General features: G+C 36.7%; 1 protein-coding gene and 1 long non-coding RNA gene across 2 annotated transcripts; one reads left to right on the forward strand and one right to left on the reverse strand.

The window, feature by feature from the left end:
- The first annotated feature begins 26 nt into the window (after window positions 1-26).
- Window positions 27-17571, forward strand: Taf2 (TATA-box binding protein associated factor 2). The gene is made up of 20 exons (XM_022066917.2): window positions 27-186; window positions 996-1050; window positions 1127-1290; window positions 1851-2067; window positions 2697-2935; window positions 4244-4465; window positions 5732-5945; window positions 6438-6689; window positions 7392-7600; window positions 8237-8476; window positions 9364-9616; window positions 10097-10237; window positions 10475-10668; window positions 11188-11399; window positions 12006-12225; window positions 12931-13090; window positions 13454-13648; window positions 14510-14575; window positions 15529-15840; window positions 17265-17571. The coding sequence occupies exons 1-20, from the start codon at window positions 125-127 to the stop codon at window positions 17466-17468; spliced, it is 3831 nt and encodes a 1276-aa protein (XP_021922609.2). The 5' UTR covers window positions 27-124; the 3' UTR covers window positions 17469-17571.
- LOC147873803 (uncharacterized) lies at window positions 3089-9365 on the reverse strand. Its single transcript, XR_015535252.1, has 2 exons — window positions 8711-9365; window positions 3089-5292 (listed from the first exon to the last, which is right to left on the reverse strand). It is a non-coding gene; the product is annotated as an uncharacterized LOC147873803 (long non-coding RNA).
- Window positions 17572-19071: the final 1500 nt, after the last annotated feature.

A 19071-nucleotide genomic window follows, 5' to 3' on the forward strand; every position in this document is an offset into this window, starting at 1 on the left:
TAATCTATGATACAAAGCCAAGTGGAAGAAATCAGCAGGCCATAACCTGGGAAGCAATATGGCGTGCAACAATTGTTTGTTTATGTTTATATGGGCTGTTTAATGTTTTAGGTTATGAGGACATATGCAAGGACCTTACAGAATGAAGAAGGAAAAAACTGCCGACAAATCAAGACCATTTAAATTATAAGTATTATTTACAGGATACGTTTATATATATAAAACTATTATTAAAGTACTGTTAAGTCGATTGTGGTGTAATGAAGTAGTTTTCTACCCTATAAAAGGAAGTGATTACATTCCTACGAAACGTTTATAACCATCTACAAGACTATATGGCATCACAGCTCGAAATTCTGTATTCAATATTTTCACCTCCGTGAGAACTCCAAATCTCAGAATGTGAGGTTAGATTCCCTGTGTTTGGTTATGTACTCATTGTATTTATGGCCTTCTTCTAATGTGCGAAACTCAGTTTTACACCCACACAAAACATATAAAATTATAGTTTTGTGTATTTTAAAATTTGTATATAGTCGGAATGACGAAAGATTGTTAACTGAATGGTAACAAGGATATCCCAGAATGAATTTGCTATTAAATTCTGCACAGATGAAAGTTTGATTCGTTAGTTCCAAAAATCTGAAAATTGCCACATTTTTTACTTTACACACTATACTTGTCACCTCAAATCTCACAAAGCTTTATTTACCTTCAGTCTGCCTAAAAATATTTACAGTTGCAAGCAACAGAAGTTGTGTAAACTAGAATTAAATAATATGATAATTTATGCTGGGAACTCCTTTCTATAGTCTGTTCTTAAGATGTGCTGTGTTACAAGTGCTATGATTTGTGGAGCAGTGTACAAAATCTCAGGGGAAAAAATGTAGGTGGAAGTTCATATATTTTCATCTTTTAAGAAAACTACTAGTATGTTAAGGTGAGGAAGTCTCTGCTTTCAAGCATTCTAACTTCATTCTGTTATGACTGTTTACAGCCCATCAGATTGTCAGCCTGACAGGAATTAACATTCAGAGACAAAGTATAATTGTAAGTATTATTCTTACAGATTAATGTATTTTGTGACAAATGTTATATATATTTATCTGCCAACCTTCTCTTACAGGGCTTTGTAGAGTTAACAATTGTTCCCCTCCGAGATACCTTGAGGAACATCAAGCTTAATGCCAAACAATGTCGCATTTACCGGGTTATAATAAATGATGCATTTGAGGCACCTTTCCAATATTTTGATCCATTTTTGGACATATGCCAGGGTGACACTAAGCAGTAAGTACTGTCACATGTTTACATTTTTCATTGTATGCTTGCATCTTAAATTTTGTGTGCTTTCACTGATTTCAGGTGGTGGTATTTAAAAACAATGAAAAGGTGTACTCAAGTTCAGAATAATTCACATTTTCAAAACATGTTATTTAGGAATTACCATACCACATCAGCCTCGATGTTCATTTCTTGCAGATACAAATTATTATAGTAGAGATAAATATATTGTTGCATAGTAAATAAGAACAGAATTACCACTCTCCATAGTTATAAATGAAATCACTGTTTCAAGTAAAAATTTTAGATTTTAAAGAAGTCTGTATTATATAATGTACCAGTGTTGTATTAGCTGTTAAGCTTATTTTTACTGTCATCACCATCATAAAACATATCACATTGCATATAATGATGTGGTTATTTGTATTTATTTTAATATTATGTATAAAAATAAGGACCCCTTATTTGCACCTTTTCCCAGGTGGCCTTATCTCATGAAAGCTCCATAAAAATTCCAAATAAATATAAATTAGAGTTAAAGTGAGAAGTTGCAATTTTGGTTGCAGGAGATCTCTGGATGCCTTCTCCACAGCACATTTAGCTGCTGCTCTGCAGACTGATCCTGATAATAATGCAGGGGAGCTTGTTATCAGTATTCCTCCAGAGGCAAGCCACTTAGTTGGAGAAGGAAGGGCCCTTCGACTCGGGATTGAATTCTCTTCAGAGCAACCTCAGGGAGGAGTGCACTTTGTTATCCCTAATTGTGAAGGGACATTATCTGAGGTGTGAATTACATAAAATTGTTCGCATACAAAATAAAATGTCTTAATTTATAATACAATATATTTTTTTTCCTAATAAGATATTAACCCCTTATTGTATGAACTTTGCCTCTGCTGGCCATTTAAATCTACAATGATGCTAATTTATAATGGCAGATATCTGAGAAATTCATTATATTTTGTAAATGTCAGACTGGGGAGCATATTTCCAAAGAACGTCATTATCACTTAATGTTTTAAGAATTTCTCAAAACATGATTTACATCGATTAATATTTCATATGTATTAATTTATTCAGAGAGAACATTTTTAAAGAAGTTAATGCTTCTACCAATCCCCGATGGGGGCAGAGGATTTTTCCTCTAGTCTCTGCATCCAGACTAGCTCTGGGGCCAACCCAGCCTCCTATACAACAGGTACTGGGGTCTTTTCCTGGGAGTAAAGCACAGTTTGGGCATGATGCTGACCACTCACCCCTATCTAGTGCCAAAGTTAAGAATGAGTAGGATTTACCCCCATCCCCCCACCCAAAGCACCTACATGGCATAAAGTAGGACAGCTTTACTTCACTTTACTTGTAATGCTTTTACAAGATCTACATGGATTAAAATTTACTGATTAATATTTCAGAGAGGAGCACATATGTTTACATATGGACATGAGAATTCATCAAGGTTGTGGTTTCCATGTGTAGATAGCTTTGCTGAACCATGTACTTGGAGGTTAGAGTTTACAGTGGATGAAAACATGACTGCTGTCTCATGTGGTGACCTTATTGAGGTTGGATACACTCCTGACATGCGCCGTAAGACTTATCATTACCTACTGAACACACCAACATCTGCTCCAAACATTGCATTGGCAGTAGGGTAAGTGATAGTTATCTGAGTAAACATATATTAGTATCAATTGTGACATTGCAACTGGAGTGCTGTGCTCCCTTATAGGGGAGTGAAGACTCTAAAAAGTGATAGTGGAACCACGGTTCCGGAGAATTTGACGTAAATACGTCTTTAAGGAAAGGAAGTTTATATATTGGCTTTATTCTAAGTATTTTTTCTTTATACATGCTTTACATTTGAGATAAGTTTGATTAAGACATTGCTTAATCAACTTGAATTAGTTACGCTTAAAATGGGTCTGTGGTAGATGAATGTAATGTAAAGTAATGTATTTTAATGTAATGTAACGTTTCCTATGTAACAACAATGCCGAGTAAACAGATGATGTTTCCTACGTAATAACGAAAGCGGATTGTTGACGGCTGTAATGTAACACAACAATGCCGAGTAAACAGATGACATTTCCTAGGTAACATAACAATGAAGTTACACTTTTTTGTAACACATTTTTGCCGAATGACCCTTCCTCATAGACATATTTACATCAAAAACTGATACATTTTTCTGCCACATTTGCCGATTGTTTCCCTCTTTCATATTCAAACACCAAGCAAATTGGTGTAGTAGCAATGGTCATTCTGCGTGCATAACTCTTTCAATGTCAACATGAGTATGACTATTCACACTGTCCACACTTTGTCTGTGCAGCTTACATTTACATGACATTGCACTTCTAATGCTTTTGTTTACATTGCATACATGTTATATAACAGTATAACCTGCAAAAATGTCTCTTTATATTGTATGCTGCCTTTACACTTTTAATAGTGATTTTATTTCTCTCATGTCAGTGCAGACAGCATTATAACTTGGAAAGTGTTATGTTCCATTTGTTACCAAGCAGTTTGATGTAGAAGAAAGATCAAGACTTGTATGCAAGAGGTACTCACTTTGAATTATGGCTGGGTTAACAGCTGCCTTGATATTTTTCATAGTTCCTTCAATCTCTATGTGAATTCTCACATAATTCCTTTGGAAGATTCCAAAATATTATCTACTCTTTCATATTCCCATCCTGTTCAACACATATAACCTCAGAATTTGATATATTATTATTCAGTGTTCTGTCTGACGACAGGTCCATTGCTCTGCCCAAAAAGAGCTCTCCAGTTTTCCCTATTCTCAGCCTCTCGTTTTAACTCCTGAAACTTCATCTTCTTTCCTCGTTTCAGATCGTCGGTTAGCTGTATCAGTCTTAATTTGATATAGTAAAATTAAATAAGTCGAGTTCAACATATTGATGTATCTATATTTATGATGATGATGTTTTTACAGGCCATTTGAAATCTTTGTGGACCCATACATGCATGAAGTAACTCTCTTCTGTCTGCCACAACTCATGCCTCTTTTAAAAGTGTCAGCACGATATATGCACGAGGCATTTGAATTTTATGAAGAGACGCTGGCTAATCGATACCCATATAGCTGCTATAAGCAAGTATTTGTGGATGAAGCTGATCAAGATATTTCTGCATATGCCACCATGAGTATCGTAAGGTATAAATCATTGTTGTGCCCTTTTAAGGTTATGTTTGGAATAACAGTTGCATTGTTATAAAAGAGTTGGACAGTTGATTTCAAGCAGAGAATTTCTCTCTCCATCAAGTCCATCTGGACTCCCATACAGTGATTACTTGACATTTTTTCTGTGGGAGTAGAATAGTCAAGATGACTTCTCACTTCCATCCATCATACAACAAGCCTTGATGACAAAGTGTTTAAGCAGAGATACAGCTGTAACTTAGTACTGTTATTTTATATTCTTCTGTGTTTTATTTGTCATACTTCATTCAGACCAATTGGAAATCAATCACACAATCTCTGAATTCCAGATATTTTTGTCCAAGGGGCTTGTGTGGCATAAAAAAGTAGCAGAGAATCTATGTGTGATGTTCACTGCCAATCACTTTATCACTATCATAATTTTCTTAATTAAAAGTTCTGTCTGTATTAAGAGTCTTTTATACAAATTGCACAAATGACCCATCGTATAAAATATTATATTACATTACATGTCATAAAATATGTATCTCATTACAATGAGCAACTTTTATTTAAAATATTTTTTACTTTGTGAATATTTAATGAAACAGAGCACATCATTTCTGACTATGGAGTTTGGTACTAGTTGTATGATTTGCTTTGCAACATTAGATTTTTGTGTAGTAAATTAACATAAAGCTAATCAAGTTTACAAAATACAAAATGCGAAGAATGCATTTGGAAAGTATGGACACTGGTACTGTAAACTTGAATTCAGTTCTCCATGATATGTGACGTGCACATGGTTCTAGCAGGTCGCCAACTTGCCTTTTGTCACGTAGCTTTTTTTGTCATAAAAACAAAACAAAACAAAAAATGTAAAATATAAATATTTTAGTGACATTTGTTACACAATATATGTACTGTTTTTATACATATATATGAATATTGTACAAACCATATACTGACTGTGATATAAACTACATAAATTTAAAACACAATGTACTAACTAAATCATAAATTAATGATCTTGGCCATTAATAGTGAAAAGGTTACATTGAAAATTTCTGTCACTGATCTGAATATGTTGAATTTTAACGGTACTGTTTGATTTTCTGGGTACTGGGTATTTTTATGCATATTGTAGTCTGTACACTGACTCTTGTTACAATGGACTTCACGAACTGCCAGCATTTGTGCACAAATGTAAATAAGTAATGCAACTCCTTCAAATCATGTCACTGATTGTCTGTGTAGCATTCGATTATTTGCATGTTTCAGCACAAACCTGCTGCATTCCATGGCCATAATTGATCAAACATACGTGACAAGAAAAGCTATGGCTCAGGCCATTGCTGAGCAGTTCTTTGGTTGTTTCATCTCTATGCAGAATTGGTCTGATACTTGGCTACCCAAGGGTATTTCTACATACCTGAGCAGCCTGTATGCCAAGAAATGTTTTGGAAACAATGAATACAGGGAGTGGATACAGACAGTAAGTAAAGTGCTATTATTTACCAATGTGGTTTAAGGAATGTGCACACACTCTCAATGTTTAAATTTCAGGCCTTGCCTTAACTGTTGCCTGGCTGGATTTGAAAAAAAAAACCCTGAACCTTCTTATGTTAGGTCTTCTCAAATACCAAATAAATCCAGACCAGAAGGGTCATTGTTTTTAAGTGACACAGAAATGTAGGGTATATTAATGATGAGACCCATATTTTTCACATTTTTTATTAAGACGAAACTTTTATAAATCATGTAGAAGGGAGAATTTAGTGAAATAACAGAAACATGATATCTCTTTCTGTGTTGATGGTGTCAATCTTCAGGTGTTTCTACCAATGAGTTAAGACTAAACTATTAAATGAACAACTGATACAAGAAAATTACTGACCGTGGTTATGAATATACTGAAAATGTAGGGATCCAAAAACCACACACTTCTAATAAGTTTTGTAATATTAATTACATGATTCTGCTGCAGGAATTGCAAGAGGTGGTACGGTATGAAGAACAGTTTGGTGGAATTGTTCTGGATCCCAGCCAAGCCCCTGCCCCTGTGCCTTCATCTACAGCATCTCCAGCTGCACCACCACGACCCCCTGATCCCGGTTTCTATTTTCCAGTCCGCAACCTACATACAATGTCACCCAAGTACTTAGAAGTGTTAAGGAAGAAAGCACATCTTGTCATGCGCATGTTGGAGCATCGTATTGGACAGGAACTCCTGTTGCAGGTAAACAAGCATTAAAGGAAGTTTCCATTGGAATGGTGCATTTTAAAACTGAAGGATTAGACCAAGGTGTTGGCTAAATGTTGCCTACAGTCCAGAATTAGTCCCATAAAAGATTTCATTCTGCCTGTAGCAATATTCATATATTACTAATAGTTCAACCCTCTATTAATCTTACTTCCCTTTACACAGCATTTCCCAAGTGGGATCTTCCCCCCCCCCCCCCCCCCCCATGCCGCAGTGAAGTTACTATGGCCTGCCACAATCATTTAGAAATTACTATTGCTCTCATAGACCTAGCATTGCAATACAGAGTAGAATATGCAGGTTATCTAGGTACAAACAAGTTGAGGATGTCGCCAATATGTTTTGAAATAAGTCTTTGTATCTATAAATCTTATCTCCAATCAGAGGGGTAAATTTGTTATTACATCCAGAAATGATTATACATAACTCAATTTACCCCTTCTATACAAATGAAGTTATCAAAATGCATGCAGTTTTACATGCATATGGAAGAAGATTCTGTCATGAGACAAACCATCCTGGTGGAATCATCATCAGATGATGATGGTAATTAGTATTTTCACTTGAAACTGCTCTGCAAAGCCATGTTAGCTCAGTAATGTGACAGGCTACAAACCAGATAACTGCAGTTTAATTCCCAGCATAATGATATAATTTTTAGGTTTTATTTGTTTCTAGGTGTTCAATAAGCAACTTTCTCTGGCATCAAATGCAGTTCAGGAAAAGATTGGCAGTGGTTTGTGGAGTCATATGTTGATCAGCACAAATGTCTTTGCTAAGGCTATTTTCACTGTAACTGGCAAGGACATGGCTGTATTTATTGATCAGTGGGTGCGCACAGGGGGTCATGCCAAGTTTCATCTCAGCTTTGTGTTCAACAGGAAAAGGTACACATTAGAGATAATGTTACTTTAACAAAGGACTGTTTAGTTTATTAGATAAGTGGTGACTAAACCTTTCTCACACAAGGGTCAATTTAAAAAGCCACATACAGGCCACATGCCATTGATAAAAAAATATTCAATGCATTTTTATCATATAATTTCAGTTAAAAAGTGTTAGGATTAATACAAGTAAAACATATGATATAATTATTCCTACAACAGTTTCTCTACTAATGATTTATGCACAGTCAAAGAAAATGAGGATGAAGGGATATAAAGCCCCATTATATCATATTTGATTTCATAAAGCTTGGTAGTGACCTATGAATATACTAACTCTGTGATGACAGAACCCAAAAGCTCAACACAGGTAATGTTTCACAAATATAAAAAACATCTTGAAAAATTAATGTTTTGGTATGCATGAAAATATTTTTATGAATAATAAAAAGCATTTCTTGAACTTATCTTTTCTCTTAATTTTGTCATGAATTACATCCAGCTATTAATTTACATTCTTCTACTTTGCTGTCATGCACCTGATTACATTCCTACCTTTGAGTCAGTGACTGATGACAGTTATGTATGTAAGTGTAAGAAAAGTGTTCATTATGTCAAAAATATCTGATCTCTTTACAGGAACACTGTGGAGTTAGAGATTCGTCAAGATGCGACACAGCAGCGAGGGATCAGGAAGTATGTGGGTCCACTTCTTGTTACCATTCAGGAATTGGATGGAACTTTTAGTCATACTTTACAGGTGGAAGGCACCGTCGCCAAAGCTGACATCACCTGCCATTCTAAAAGTCGCCGTAACAAAAAGAAGAAGATTCCACTCTGTACAGGAGAAGAAGTGGACATGGACCTTAGTGCCATGGAGTTAGTGACAAATTTTTCTCTGTTTGATAATGGCCTATAAACAATAATGGTTATGTTTTTCATATGCGAGGATAATTATGTGATGTAAATTATTCATATATCAAGGTAAAATCTATGAAGTCCCTTTTATGTCTACAAACCCTCAGTGAACAGCTTGTACCCAAACACACACAAATACCATACAAGGCCTGACAAATAACTAAACAAATTCTATAAAAAAATAAAGACACTAACCTTTAGTGAATGTTGTCACATTCGAAGAACTTGCCATGTATCTTATACACCCATTCTAACATCTCTGTCATGACTGAAACCATTCTGTGAAAGTAGCTTTCATTACTGTAAACAGCACCAGGGCATTGCTTATTCACTTTACATCAAAGATGGAGATGGCCAGATTCTTCGAAAAGTCAACAAACGAGACCACCACAACACATTGTTGTCTCCTGAGAATGAAAACAAAAGTATATCTGAGTCTAATTCAGAAGAAAAAAGTATATTTATTTTAAAAGGTGACACCAACTGTAAGTATGGTTTCAATTTAAAATTTGCTGCGCTCAGTAGAACCTCAATGTAACAGAAGATTGCTTTTAAGGTACTTATATTGATCACACAGCAAACCAAACCACAGGCATAATTTTAATCCATTATTTTTAATTTTTAAAAATGGCATATAATTTTACATTGGACCAGAATGTGATTTTGGGAATGCTGGAGTCTGACAAGAGACATGCAATAGTTAATATATTAGAAACAAAAATCCAAAAGGAATATTTTAACATTCTGGATTTGAAGGTAATGTGCCTAGACATTTGACCTGTCTTGTCACAGTGTACTTTATGGTGCTATTCTAATTCTACATTTTTAATAAATGCTGTTGCTAACAGTGCTGATTCACCAGTACTGTGGCTACGTTTGGACCCTGACATGACTCTCCTCCGCTCAACGTTCATTGAACAGCCAGATTACCAATGGCAGTACCAACTGCGCCATGAGCGAGATGTAACTGCACAGATGGAAGCCATTTCTGCTCTTGAACGGTACCCAACACCTGCATCTAGATTGGCACTTACAGACACAATTGAGAATGAACAAGCATACTACAAAGTGCGCTGCCGTGCTGCCCACTGTCTGACTAAGGTGCGTGTATACTGCCAACATACCGGAGACATTACAGATGATATGAAAACTTAATCTTTGTTACATTATTTTGTCTGTCAACTTGTATCAGTGACAGGATGCAATTGACTGAGTTATTGTTTATTCCCTTCCCTCCCCCAAGTTCTGTATCTGCAAAAAATGTAGTAAATTGATTCTCAGGTTATTTGATAATGTTGTTACAACTGCAATAGGTTATGTACAGTCAAATGATCATGACTGGGTAGTAGATAAGGATTTTGATGAATGTGGATAGGGCTAAAACATAATATGTAGGGTGATTAAATATAAGAAGTGTATATAGTCTGGTGGTGGATTTTAGGAGCAGTTAGGCTCCATAAAAGCAGGAAATTTCTTGACAAGATGAATAGTAATCAGCTGCTCCAAAAGATTACCTACCATGGAGTTACTAATATATTTGTAGAACATATAATCACTGGTTTTGTTTTTCACTTTTTGCAGGTTGCAAATGCAATGGTTGCAAATTGGGCTGGACCTCCTGCTATGCTTGCAATTTTCCGAAAATTGTTTGGATCCTTCTCCTGTCCACATATTGTGAGGCAGAATAACTTCACAAACCTACAACATTATTTTCTTCAAAAGGCAAGCTTTATCTCTATAGTCCTAGACATTGCTTTTTACTTTTAATGAAAAATTACTTTTAATTCCGTCAAGTCTACAGAACCACAAAAATCACCCCCCCCCCCCACACACACACACACATGTATATAAGAACACTTATGGCAAAAGAATCCTGTGAAACAATTTACAGAACTGAGCAAACCTGGGGGATTCAGGAAAACTCACATTTGTGTAAAATGATCAACCCTTATTTTTCAGACTATTCCAGTGGCAATGGCTGGGTTAAGGAACACACATGGAATCTGTCCACCGGAGGTGATAAGATTCTTATTGGACCTCTTCAAGTACAATGATAACAGCAAGAATCGTTATTCTGATAACTACTATCGGGCCTCATTAGTAGAAGCCCTGGGGGCCACAGTAACCCCTGTAATCTCTGTGGTACAGCAAGGGTATGTGGCTGGCTGACCTTATGTGTGTAGCCACTCATACTAAAATAAATTTATGTTAATGAACTTCAGAAGATTGTATTTAGTGCTGAATTTTCCGTCTCACTGTCCTTCTCTGGAAATTATATTATTTAAATAGAAACCTGATCTGCTACTTAAACCACACCATTTGATCAAGAGTTTATAGTTCGGTGGTCTGTGCAATCGCCCAATTACTATCTGAGACCCATCTGTTATTTACGATTGTGGCTAAGACGCAGCTACCGACTTTTGAGATTTGGGCCCTATTTGAGTTTCTTTACTAGTGCCTAACTACTGTTGAGACAAATCACAATTTACAAATTCTGTGCTAACACCCAAGTACTGTTAACAGTTTCTGTCCTGTTATCCATCTACTATTAGAGATCCAGCCACAATTTACAATTTCAATGCTAGTATTCTACTACTATTGTAATCACAGTATTTAATCAAACATTCATGGAACTCATCAAAAGATTGATGAAAACTAATTTTGTTATATAGGACTGCAATCACAGCTGAATCTGTGTCCTCTGATACAAAGCTGGTGCTGGAGGAAATAACCCGGTGCTTGAATCTAGAAAAGTTGCTTCCATGTTACAAGTTTACAGTATCAGTTGCCTGTCTCAAGGCAATACGCAAGTTGCAGAAGTTTGGCCATTTGCCAAGCAACCCTTCCCTGTTCCGCAGTTATGCTGAATATGGACAGTTTATTGGTACGTAATAGGCATGCTACTTTAAAGAATAGAAGAGACATGGATAATGGGAAGACAACAGCATGCAGTTTTTCTTGTAATTGTTATTCAACTGAGTTTGGACAGTGGTACAAATAGAAAGAAAACTACTGAAATATCTTCAAGAAACAGTTTATAAAGATTATGAACTAGACTGAATGTCCCTGCTTAGTCTGAATTATCTGAAACAATTTTCGGTACTTGTGGGTTATCGGGACACATCGCCTTAAAACTAGGTTAGGTTAGGTTAATGTGTGTGGACAGCAATAAATAACTGAATAAACTAACAGATAACACCAACCCTAACCTAACCTAACCTATCTTTAAAGCTGTGTGTCCCGATAACCCACAAGTACCCAATTTTCTTCGTCAAACCTCATGTATTTCTCATAAAATGAGCTATGTTGATAAAGTTAATAAAAGTACATTTGAGTGTAAATTAAGTCAGTGGGCACATTTTTCTTATTTATTATTTTCAGGTTTTTGGCTTATAAAATTTTTTCCTGTTCAAAGGGTTAAGAGAATTTGGCAAAATTCAGAAATTAATGCGATCAAATGGAAGTTAACTTTCATTCTCTTTTCGTACAGACGTGCGATTGGCTGCTTTGGAGGCTCTGGTGGACTTTACAAAAGTAGATGGACGATGGCCAGATATGGAATTTCTGTTGGACCTGGCAGAGAATGACCCAGAGCCTTCAGTACGTCACCAATTAATACGGATGTTGGTGGAAAACCCTCCATTTGAACGTTCACATAAACATAGACTGGACAAGGAGGAACTTGTTGAGAGGCTTTGGAACTTGATCAAGTTAGTAAAACACTACAAGAGGTGGCCAGCTATTTATATTCAGGGGTAAGTGGCGGTGTTTCAATGGAACCACAGGCCAGAGGGATTCACAAGAAAACATCAAGAGAAGTCCAAGAAAAATCCTTTTGTTCAGAAAGTTTTGAATAGCTGTCAGTTATTCTTACTGATCTAACATACTTTATGGATATAAAAAAACTGGAGGTCATGAATTTGATTTTCGCTGTCCTCATTGATGAGATTTTAGTTTCTCCAGGCAAATGCTAGTATCACAATCTTAAGATAGGCCATTATTGCTTTTTCCCACATCACTTGAATCTACTGTCTCGTGACATAAAACCCATGTAGTAGAGAAAATGTATTTAAATAAATAAACTAACATAAGTAAAACTTTTCACAAAAGAGAATATAGGGGTAAACTTATAATAAAACAGACAGACTCGAACAATATGGTGCACAAAGACTCGATTTCATTCTTTTTATTTCTGTCTCAATATCCATGCAAGTTATACCCAGTTATCAAGACCTTGGCAGCTAAAATGCCTTTTAATAAAAACCAAGCATGACCACAAGAAATCAGTCACTTCATATCCTATTACCTATCCTCATTGCTTCTTAAGATGGAATGTTGTGATGCATGTTTTGACACCCTGAAATTTCAGCAGCCATACCACTAGTTTAAAATTAATTTCAATGCGCTCTTTCCAGCTGTATGCTGTCACACGATTCCCGCCTGCGATGTAATTTTGTCGATCTATACTACGTTCTCTATGGTACACGCAGACCATTATGCCTTCCAATTCCTGAATTAGCAGCCATCCTCAACATTAAACACGAACGACATGCAAGTCCAATGCAAGACAAAGAGGTAATACAGCTATCTACATTTCCAACTGAAATTGGTATGTAATCTAAAATACATAATCTCACCCAGCTCTATAGTTTTCATTTGGAGTACGTTTTATATGGTGCTAATGAATACTTAACAAAATCTGATCTCCAGTAATCATCCTTGGGCATGTTTGTGTTGATCCTCTCTTGTTGACAGAAGCAAAAAACTAAAAATGTATGAACTAATATTAATACCTGTTAATTATTCATGGAGCATTCTGTATCATCAAGATAGTTACTCATTTCAGCCTACAACAGGAAACTTTGGATGGTAAGACCAAAGGAGATTCGTGAATAAAAGGAATATAAAGCTGGCCAAAACTGCAATCAATTTTTGTAGGTGAAACCTGTTCTTCCTCTGATACCTTTTGTGAGTGCTTCAAGCGATACAGAGCCTGCACATGTCACAAGTGGTGCGAAGCGCAAGGTGGGATCTCCTCTGCGAGAGACAGAAGTTCTGACTGACGACAACCACCTCGGCTTGGTCACAGTTGAAATTGTTGCAGGAGATGAGGGCAGTAAAATTAATGTCAAGGTATGAAGCACTATCTCACAGCTTATAAATTTCCATTAACATACCTATCATAAAAGGTTATTTAATATATTATAGGATTAACACAAATATTTTCATACATAATTTTGACTTCACACACCATTCCGAATTCCACATGATCATCTACAATTATCAAATATAGTCCCATTTGCATGGTCATCACATTATTTTGTATTTCAGACACAAAAGACTGCATATTGCAGAAACCCAATTATGATATTAAAGAGAAATAGCCAATCAGAAGTAAAATCTTTGTATTAACAATATAATGGAAAAATTTCTTACTTTCAATCTCCATGTAAATTTCACATGCAACATTGATGTACACAGCCAGCTGCAATAAGGATGTGAGACACAGATTGGACAGGCCTGATATAGTACGAAGTCTGTCCTATGGAGATGATGTAAAAACTGAGAGTTGCTGCACTGTCATACAGAGTGTCCCATTTAACTTAGAACCATGGCAACTTGCTGCTGCTGCTGCTGCAGCAGCAGCAAGCGAACTGACAGGAAATGATTTAATCATAACACAGAACATGGCCTTTGCATACTTGTACTGGGTTCTACATTATATAGGATTCCCATTTTCAAACAAAAGATCTCTAGGACTGATGATGCAAGATTAATATCAGCTGAGATGTATTCAGTTTTTACTATCAAAGAAATGAAATAATGACCAAATTACAAGTTTACCAGTAACTGATATTAGGAAAAAAAGTTAATCTGCTAGAAGTTGTAAAATTCTAGCTAAAAAGTTGAAAAGATTTTCTGAATGACCTCACAGGCCTACAAGACCAAATGAGAATGATACATTATTTAAAAATATGGTATACAAATTTTCAGGAGCCTTCATTGAATGGTGGCAATCTTGCTCCTGCCTCAAAAGTCTGTGTACTGGAATCATTAAAGGTAAGAATTTGAAGAATATGGCATTATGCTTGTGCTAGCACTCAGCTGACACAATTTGAATGAATTTCAGCAAAGGTCATGGTAAAGTATGTGTCCAATGTAAAAAGCAAATTCAGTGTTCAAACATATATGGTAATGGAGAGTGGGACTACTGATGTTAGTAAACATTACCAAAATTCAACCTACATACCTTTTCCATCAACATCACTTGAATGTTCATTCAGTTTGTCCGTGGAAGTGGTTCTGTGCCATCCTTATATATTTCTTCATTGCTTGAAGTTTCAAAGCCTCAGAAACCATCATGTGATCAGATGATGATGGGTTGAATGTTCTCCAGGATCTCATCTGCTTTCCAGGTTTCTTCTTCAATTTTCTTTAAGTGTTGCACACAAATGATCCATTTATCTAGTCACACTAGCAGAGCCTCCTTCAATAAACCATTCTATATATTTTATTTGAAGTCCTTGTTATTTATATATGCTGCTTCACCTGAGCTCATGAAAGTTAATATCAATCTTTTAAAACAAGGTAGAACAAGATTACTGTTCATGACTGTCTATACAGAGTTCACTTTCAAAGTAAAATTCATGAACTTTTTGCCTCATCCACCATCAGAATAACTGAATTTCCAGTTTAACACCTTTCTTCTTGCGTGGAGTAAGCAATGAACCCTGATTTGCTTCTTTTTCAATTTTAAAAGCAGAGACCTTAAAGGTACTTGTTTCACAAACAACCGAAATCACGTTTTGTTCAGGATCATTTTTTCATTGCTTTCAGTATCTGGGAACATTTTCTCCACACACAGCTTTAGCCATTATATTACAGTATCACACAATGACAGCCTGTAATTATGTAACTAAAACTATAAATTGTGAATATAAACAAAAAAATTAACATACTGTAATCAATTTTTAAAACTGAATTTGTTCAAATGTGATACTTATATTGTCTAGGAGGAGCCAGGAAACTTGTCGGTGACAGCTGCAGCAACACCCATAACTGCAAACCCAGTGTTACCAACTGTGGTGCCTGTCACCTTGGCAGGCAACCCTGTTCCACCAATACTGCCCCCAGGAATGAATCTGGGTCCTCCCCATCCAGAAGGACAGGTTAAGTCGGAGTACTTCTCAGACAATTCACAATCACTGCCTGGTATACTAGGCATGCCTGGCCCAGTCGGGTTTGAACCAGGAATGTTTCGTGCCAAAGAAAGTGATGGTGAAAGTGGGCATTCAAAACATCACAGAACAGATTCCATGTCTAAGGTAATCACAGTCAGTGACACTAGGAAGAAATATATTACATTAATGCGAATACAAATTTTTAGACTCTCTCAACTGAAAGATATTTTGCAGTTAAATGAAATATGGAGTTTCTTGTGATGTTTAATATTTATAATTGTTCGTTATCAGGACGTTTTCCATCATCTGTTCTTTTAAAATCATGACGTTTCGGAGGCTGGTTCTGTCTCCGTCTTCAGAGACAGAGACTAGCTCTATCTAAGGGACCCAACAGAGTAGGTACCTCTCACCTGAAGACGGAGACAGAACCAGTCTCCGAAATGTCATGATTTTAAAAGAACAGATGATGGAAAAAGTCCTGATAACGAACAATTTTGAGTGTAAACTACTGTTGTCAAAACCCTTTAGAATTGAATTTAATATTTATGTATTTGCACATGGGCATGTTTCCAAAGAAGACTTAATCCAGATAGCAGTGATTCTAAAGTGATGCTTTCTGACTGACTCTATGGCGCAACAACCCGAAGCTGAGCCTTGGCCTCCTCCCAAGTGGGAGGTTTCTTTTTCTTTTGAAGTGTGCATGTATGAGTAGTAAGTGACAAGCCCAGTGCCTCTGCACAATTTCTACTCAATCCTCATTTGGCTGCTAGAGCCATCGAGTAGTGAATCAGGAGACACTTGGGTGAGAAACAGCCACTGAATTTTGCTTACAAAACATCTCGTTCATGCTCGTACGGTTCTTTACATGCCATAAACCTACAACATGGGACCACCAGCTTTACTTACACTCCAAAGGATGTTGTGCTAAAGATTTTTATCATCCTGAAAAATCCATCAACCTTGGGTCCAGTGGCTAGCACGGTAACCACTAGTCCACCGAGGGCGACAAAGTGGTGCTTTCACAGCACAAAATTATGTACTTGGATGTTTTGTGTACCAGCATTAATTGAAGGCAAATTCACAAAAATACAATATCATAAACTTTTAGCAAATAATGGGCCAAGTTAAAACAACAGAAAAATTCTCAAGGAAAAGAAATGAAATTTTATACTGAGGTCTGCATATTCTGAATTTTTCATTTATATTAGTTATTATCAAATGACAGAGGATGAACACGAACAGTGAGTAGGCGAGGATTTGGAAGTAAGTCATACCCTCTTTGGAAATACTGTCCTCGTATTCACCTCAAGAAACTGAATAAGACCATGAGAAACTCAGGAAAGCTTGCAACTACACACCAATTTAAATTGGGTTTCTTTCTTTTACTTTCTAAGGGAATTGCTTCCCCACAGATAAAGTTGATAAATATTATTTCAAGGCAATAGTAATGTTTTAAATTAATTTTATAAGCAAAATTATTTGAGTGCAAGTGCATATGAACTTTGTCAACTATAAGCCTACTTTTTACCATGTCTTTATTTCATACTGATACATTTTTCTTCTTTCAGCTTAAAAAGAAGAAAAAGGATAAGAAGAAACACAAACACAAGCACAAACATAGGCGTGACCACAAGCACGGGAAAGAAAAAGATAAGGACAAGGATAAAGATAAAAGAGATTTAAGTAAATTGAAAATTAAGGAAGAGACACTAAGCTCTGGTAGTTCAAGCCCTAGTCCCAGCGCGTCTGTCTCCCACGAGTTCTCCTTCTGACTGAAATTGTGTAAAGTTCTGTGTAATCACTGACTAAATAGGGTCACTTTTGTGCTACAAGGTACAGAATTGAAGGTTTAATAAACTTGTATCAATAACTGAAGTTGTTCTTACATACTTTTTCTCTGGTAAGCACAGTGGTCCTCCCCACACATTTTTAAGCACCTAAACTCATATCAGGTGAATGAAATATTAAGATCATGGTAACCACAGTGCTTGGTAGACAAATGACATAAAAAAATGTAAAAATAGAGCTGAATTTTATATCTGAATGATATTAATCATGCATATGTAATAATAGTTCTGCGCCATAGCCGCGCGGTCTGAGGCATCATGCTTCGGACCGGCGATATGGAATGCGCGCTGGTTCGAGTCTCGGGGGAGGAGAAATTTTCTCATGAGCTTTCGACCAGTGTATGGGACCGGTGCCAACCCAGCATCGTGAGGAAATTGGGGAGCTACAATGGGTAGCGTAATCCGGTCAGGAAAGCTAGCAATTGCTGGGGGTTTGTCGTGCTGACCACACGTCACCCTATATCTGGTTGGATGATCGTTCACCTCTGCTTAGGCATGTGAACGTGAGGCCGGCAGTCAGTCAAGCTAGTCGGCTTTGGCTCTCTGGAGCTGTTACTCCACGGATTTTAATTTAATATGTAATAATACATATTTGGAGTTTGTAACATACAAACTTTTTATGTACATAAAGAATACACTGTACCTGCACCTTGTCGTGGTGGTGGGGCTTGAGTACCTCAGTGACCCCAAGAGCTACTGGTAGGGCCTCCCTAGCCAGATTGGTCGAGGGGGAGAGGTCAGACTAAGACAGGTACCCTGGTCCTCCAGGTTGGGGGTTGGTCGCAAGGCTGACAACCTTGCACCGTAAAAAGGAAGATGTTTTGAAACCTCGATCAAAGCCTTGGGCAGAGGAGAATTGAGGCCATGGACCGAATACGGACCGGAGAGCCATAGAAGAAGAAGAAGAAGAAGATATTGCTAATATCCAAAGTTATCCTTTTTAATGGCATTTCAAAAACAAATTTCAGTAAGCACCAATTATTAGTTTTGTCATGTCTGTCCACAAGGAACAACCAAACTATAGGCAAACGTAGATGAAACTCTGTGTGGTATAGAAAGCTGCCTGTTTCTTCAACAAAACTAACAAAATATAAAGTGCTTAAAACTAATACATGTTCAGGTTACATACTAATTATAACAATGAGATCGCCAGGTTTCTTTACTTACCTTTAAGATATTAGATTACTGAGTCCATGATGATGACCACCAGTGATAACAATGATTGTGCTTGCCCTCTTCCTCTGCCACACTTTTTCTTCCTGTATGTACACATTTTAAACTGAAAACAAAGCAACCAAATGCCAGGGTTGCAAATAGAAAACTTGAAATCCGTGGTTGGTGAGCGACTGCTGTTTTAACTTTGTGCAAACATTGATGTCTTCTAATGGCGATCACCCCGAGAGAACGGAGTTAGTTTCCAGTGTTTCAGAGACTGTCTCTGCCTCCATCTTCAGAGCTGAGTGTAATGAGAGATGTGACTAAGCAATGTATTTAAACATGGCTCCTGGAGCCTGATATTTGTTTTAAA

The sequence above is a fragment of the Zootermopsis nevadensis genome, unplaced genomic scaffold, assembly GCF_977971745.1.
Source record: "Zootermopsis nevadensis isolate Lab colony 2312 unplaced genomic scaffold, Znev_1.0 Znev_ptg000015l, whole genome shotgun sequence".
Lineage (NCBI taxonomy): Eukaryota > Metazoa > Arthropoda > Insecta > Blattodea > Termopsidae > Zootermopsis > Zootermopsis nevadensis.

Bases quoted from the DNA above. Each gene is read 5' to 3' on its own strand.
- Taf2 (XM_022066917.2), top strand. From the start codon at position 125: ATGCAAGGACCTTACAGAATGAAGAAGGAAAAAACTGCCGACAAATCA. The intron at 10,238-10,474 runs GCAAGCTTTATC...CTTATTTTTCAG, and splicing joins AACATTATTTTCTTCAAAAG to ACTATTCCAGTGGCAATGGC. The intron at 12,226-12,930 runs GTTAGTAAAACA...CGCTCTTTCCAG, and splicing joins AGGCTTTGGAACTTGATCAA to CTGTATGCTGTCACACGATT.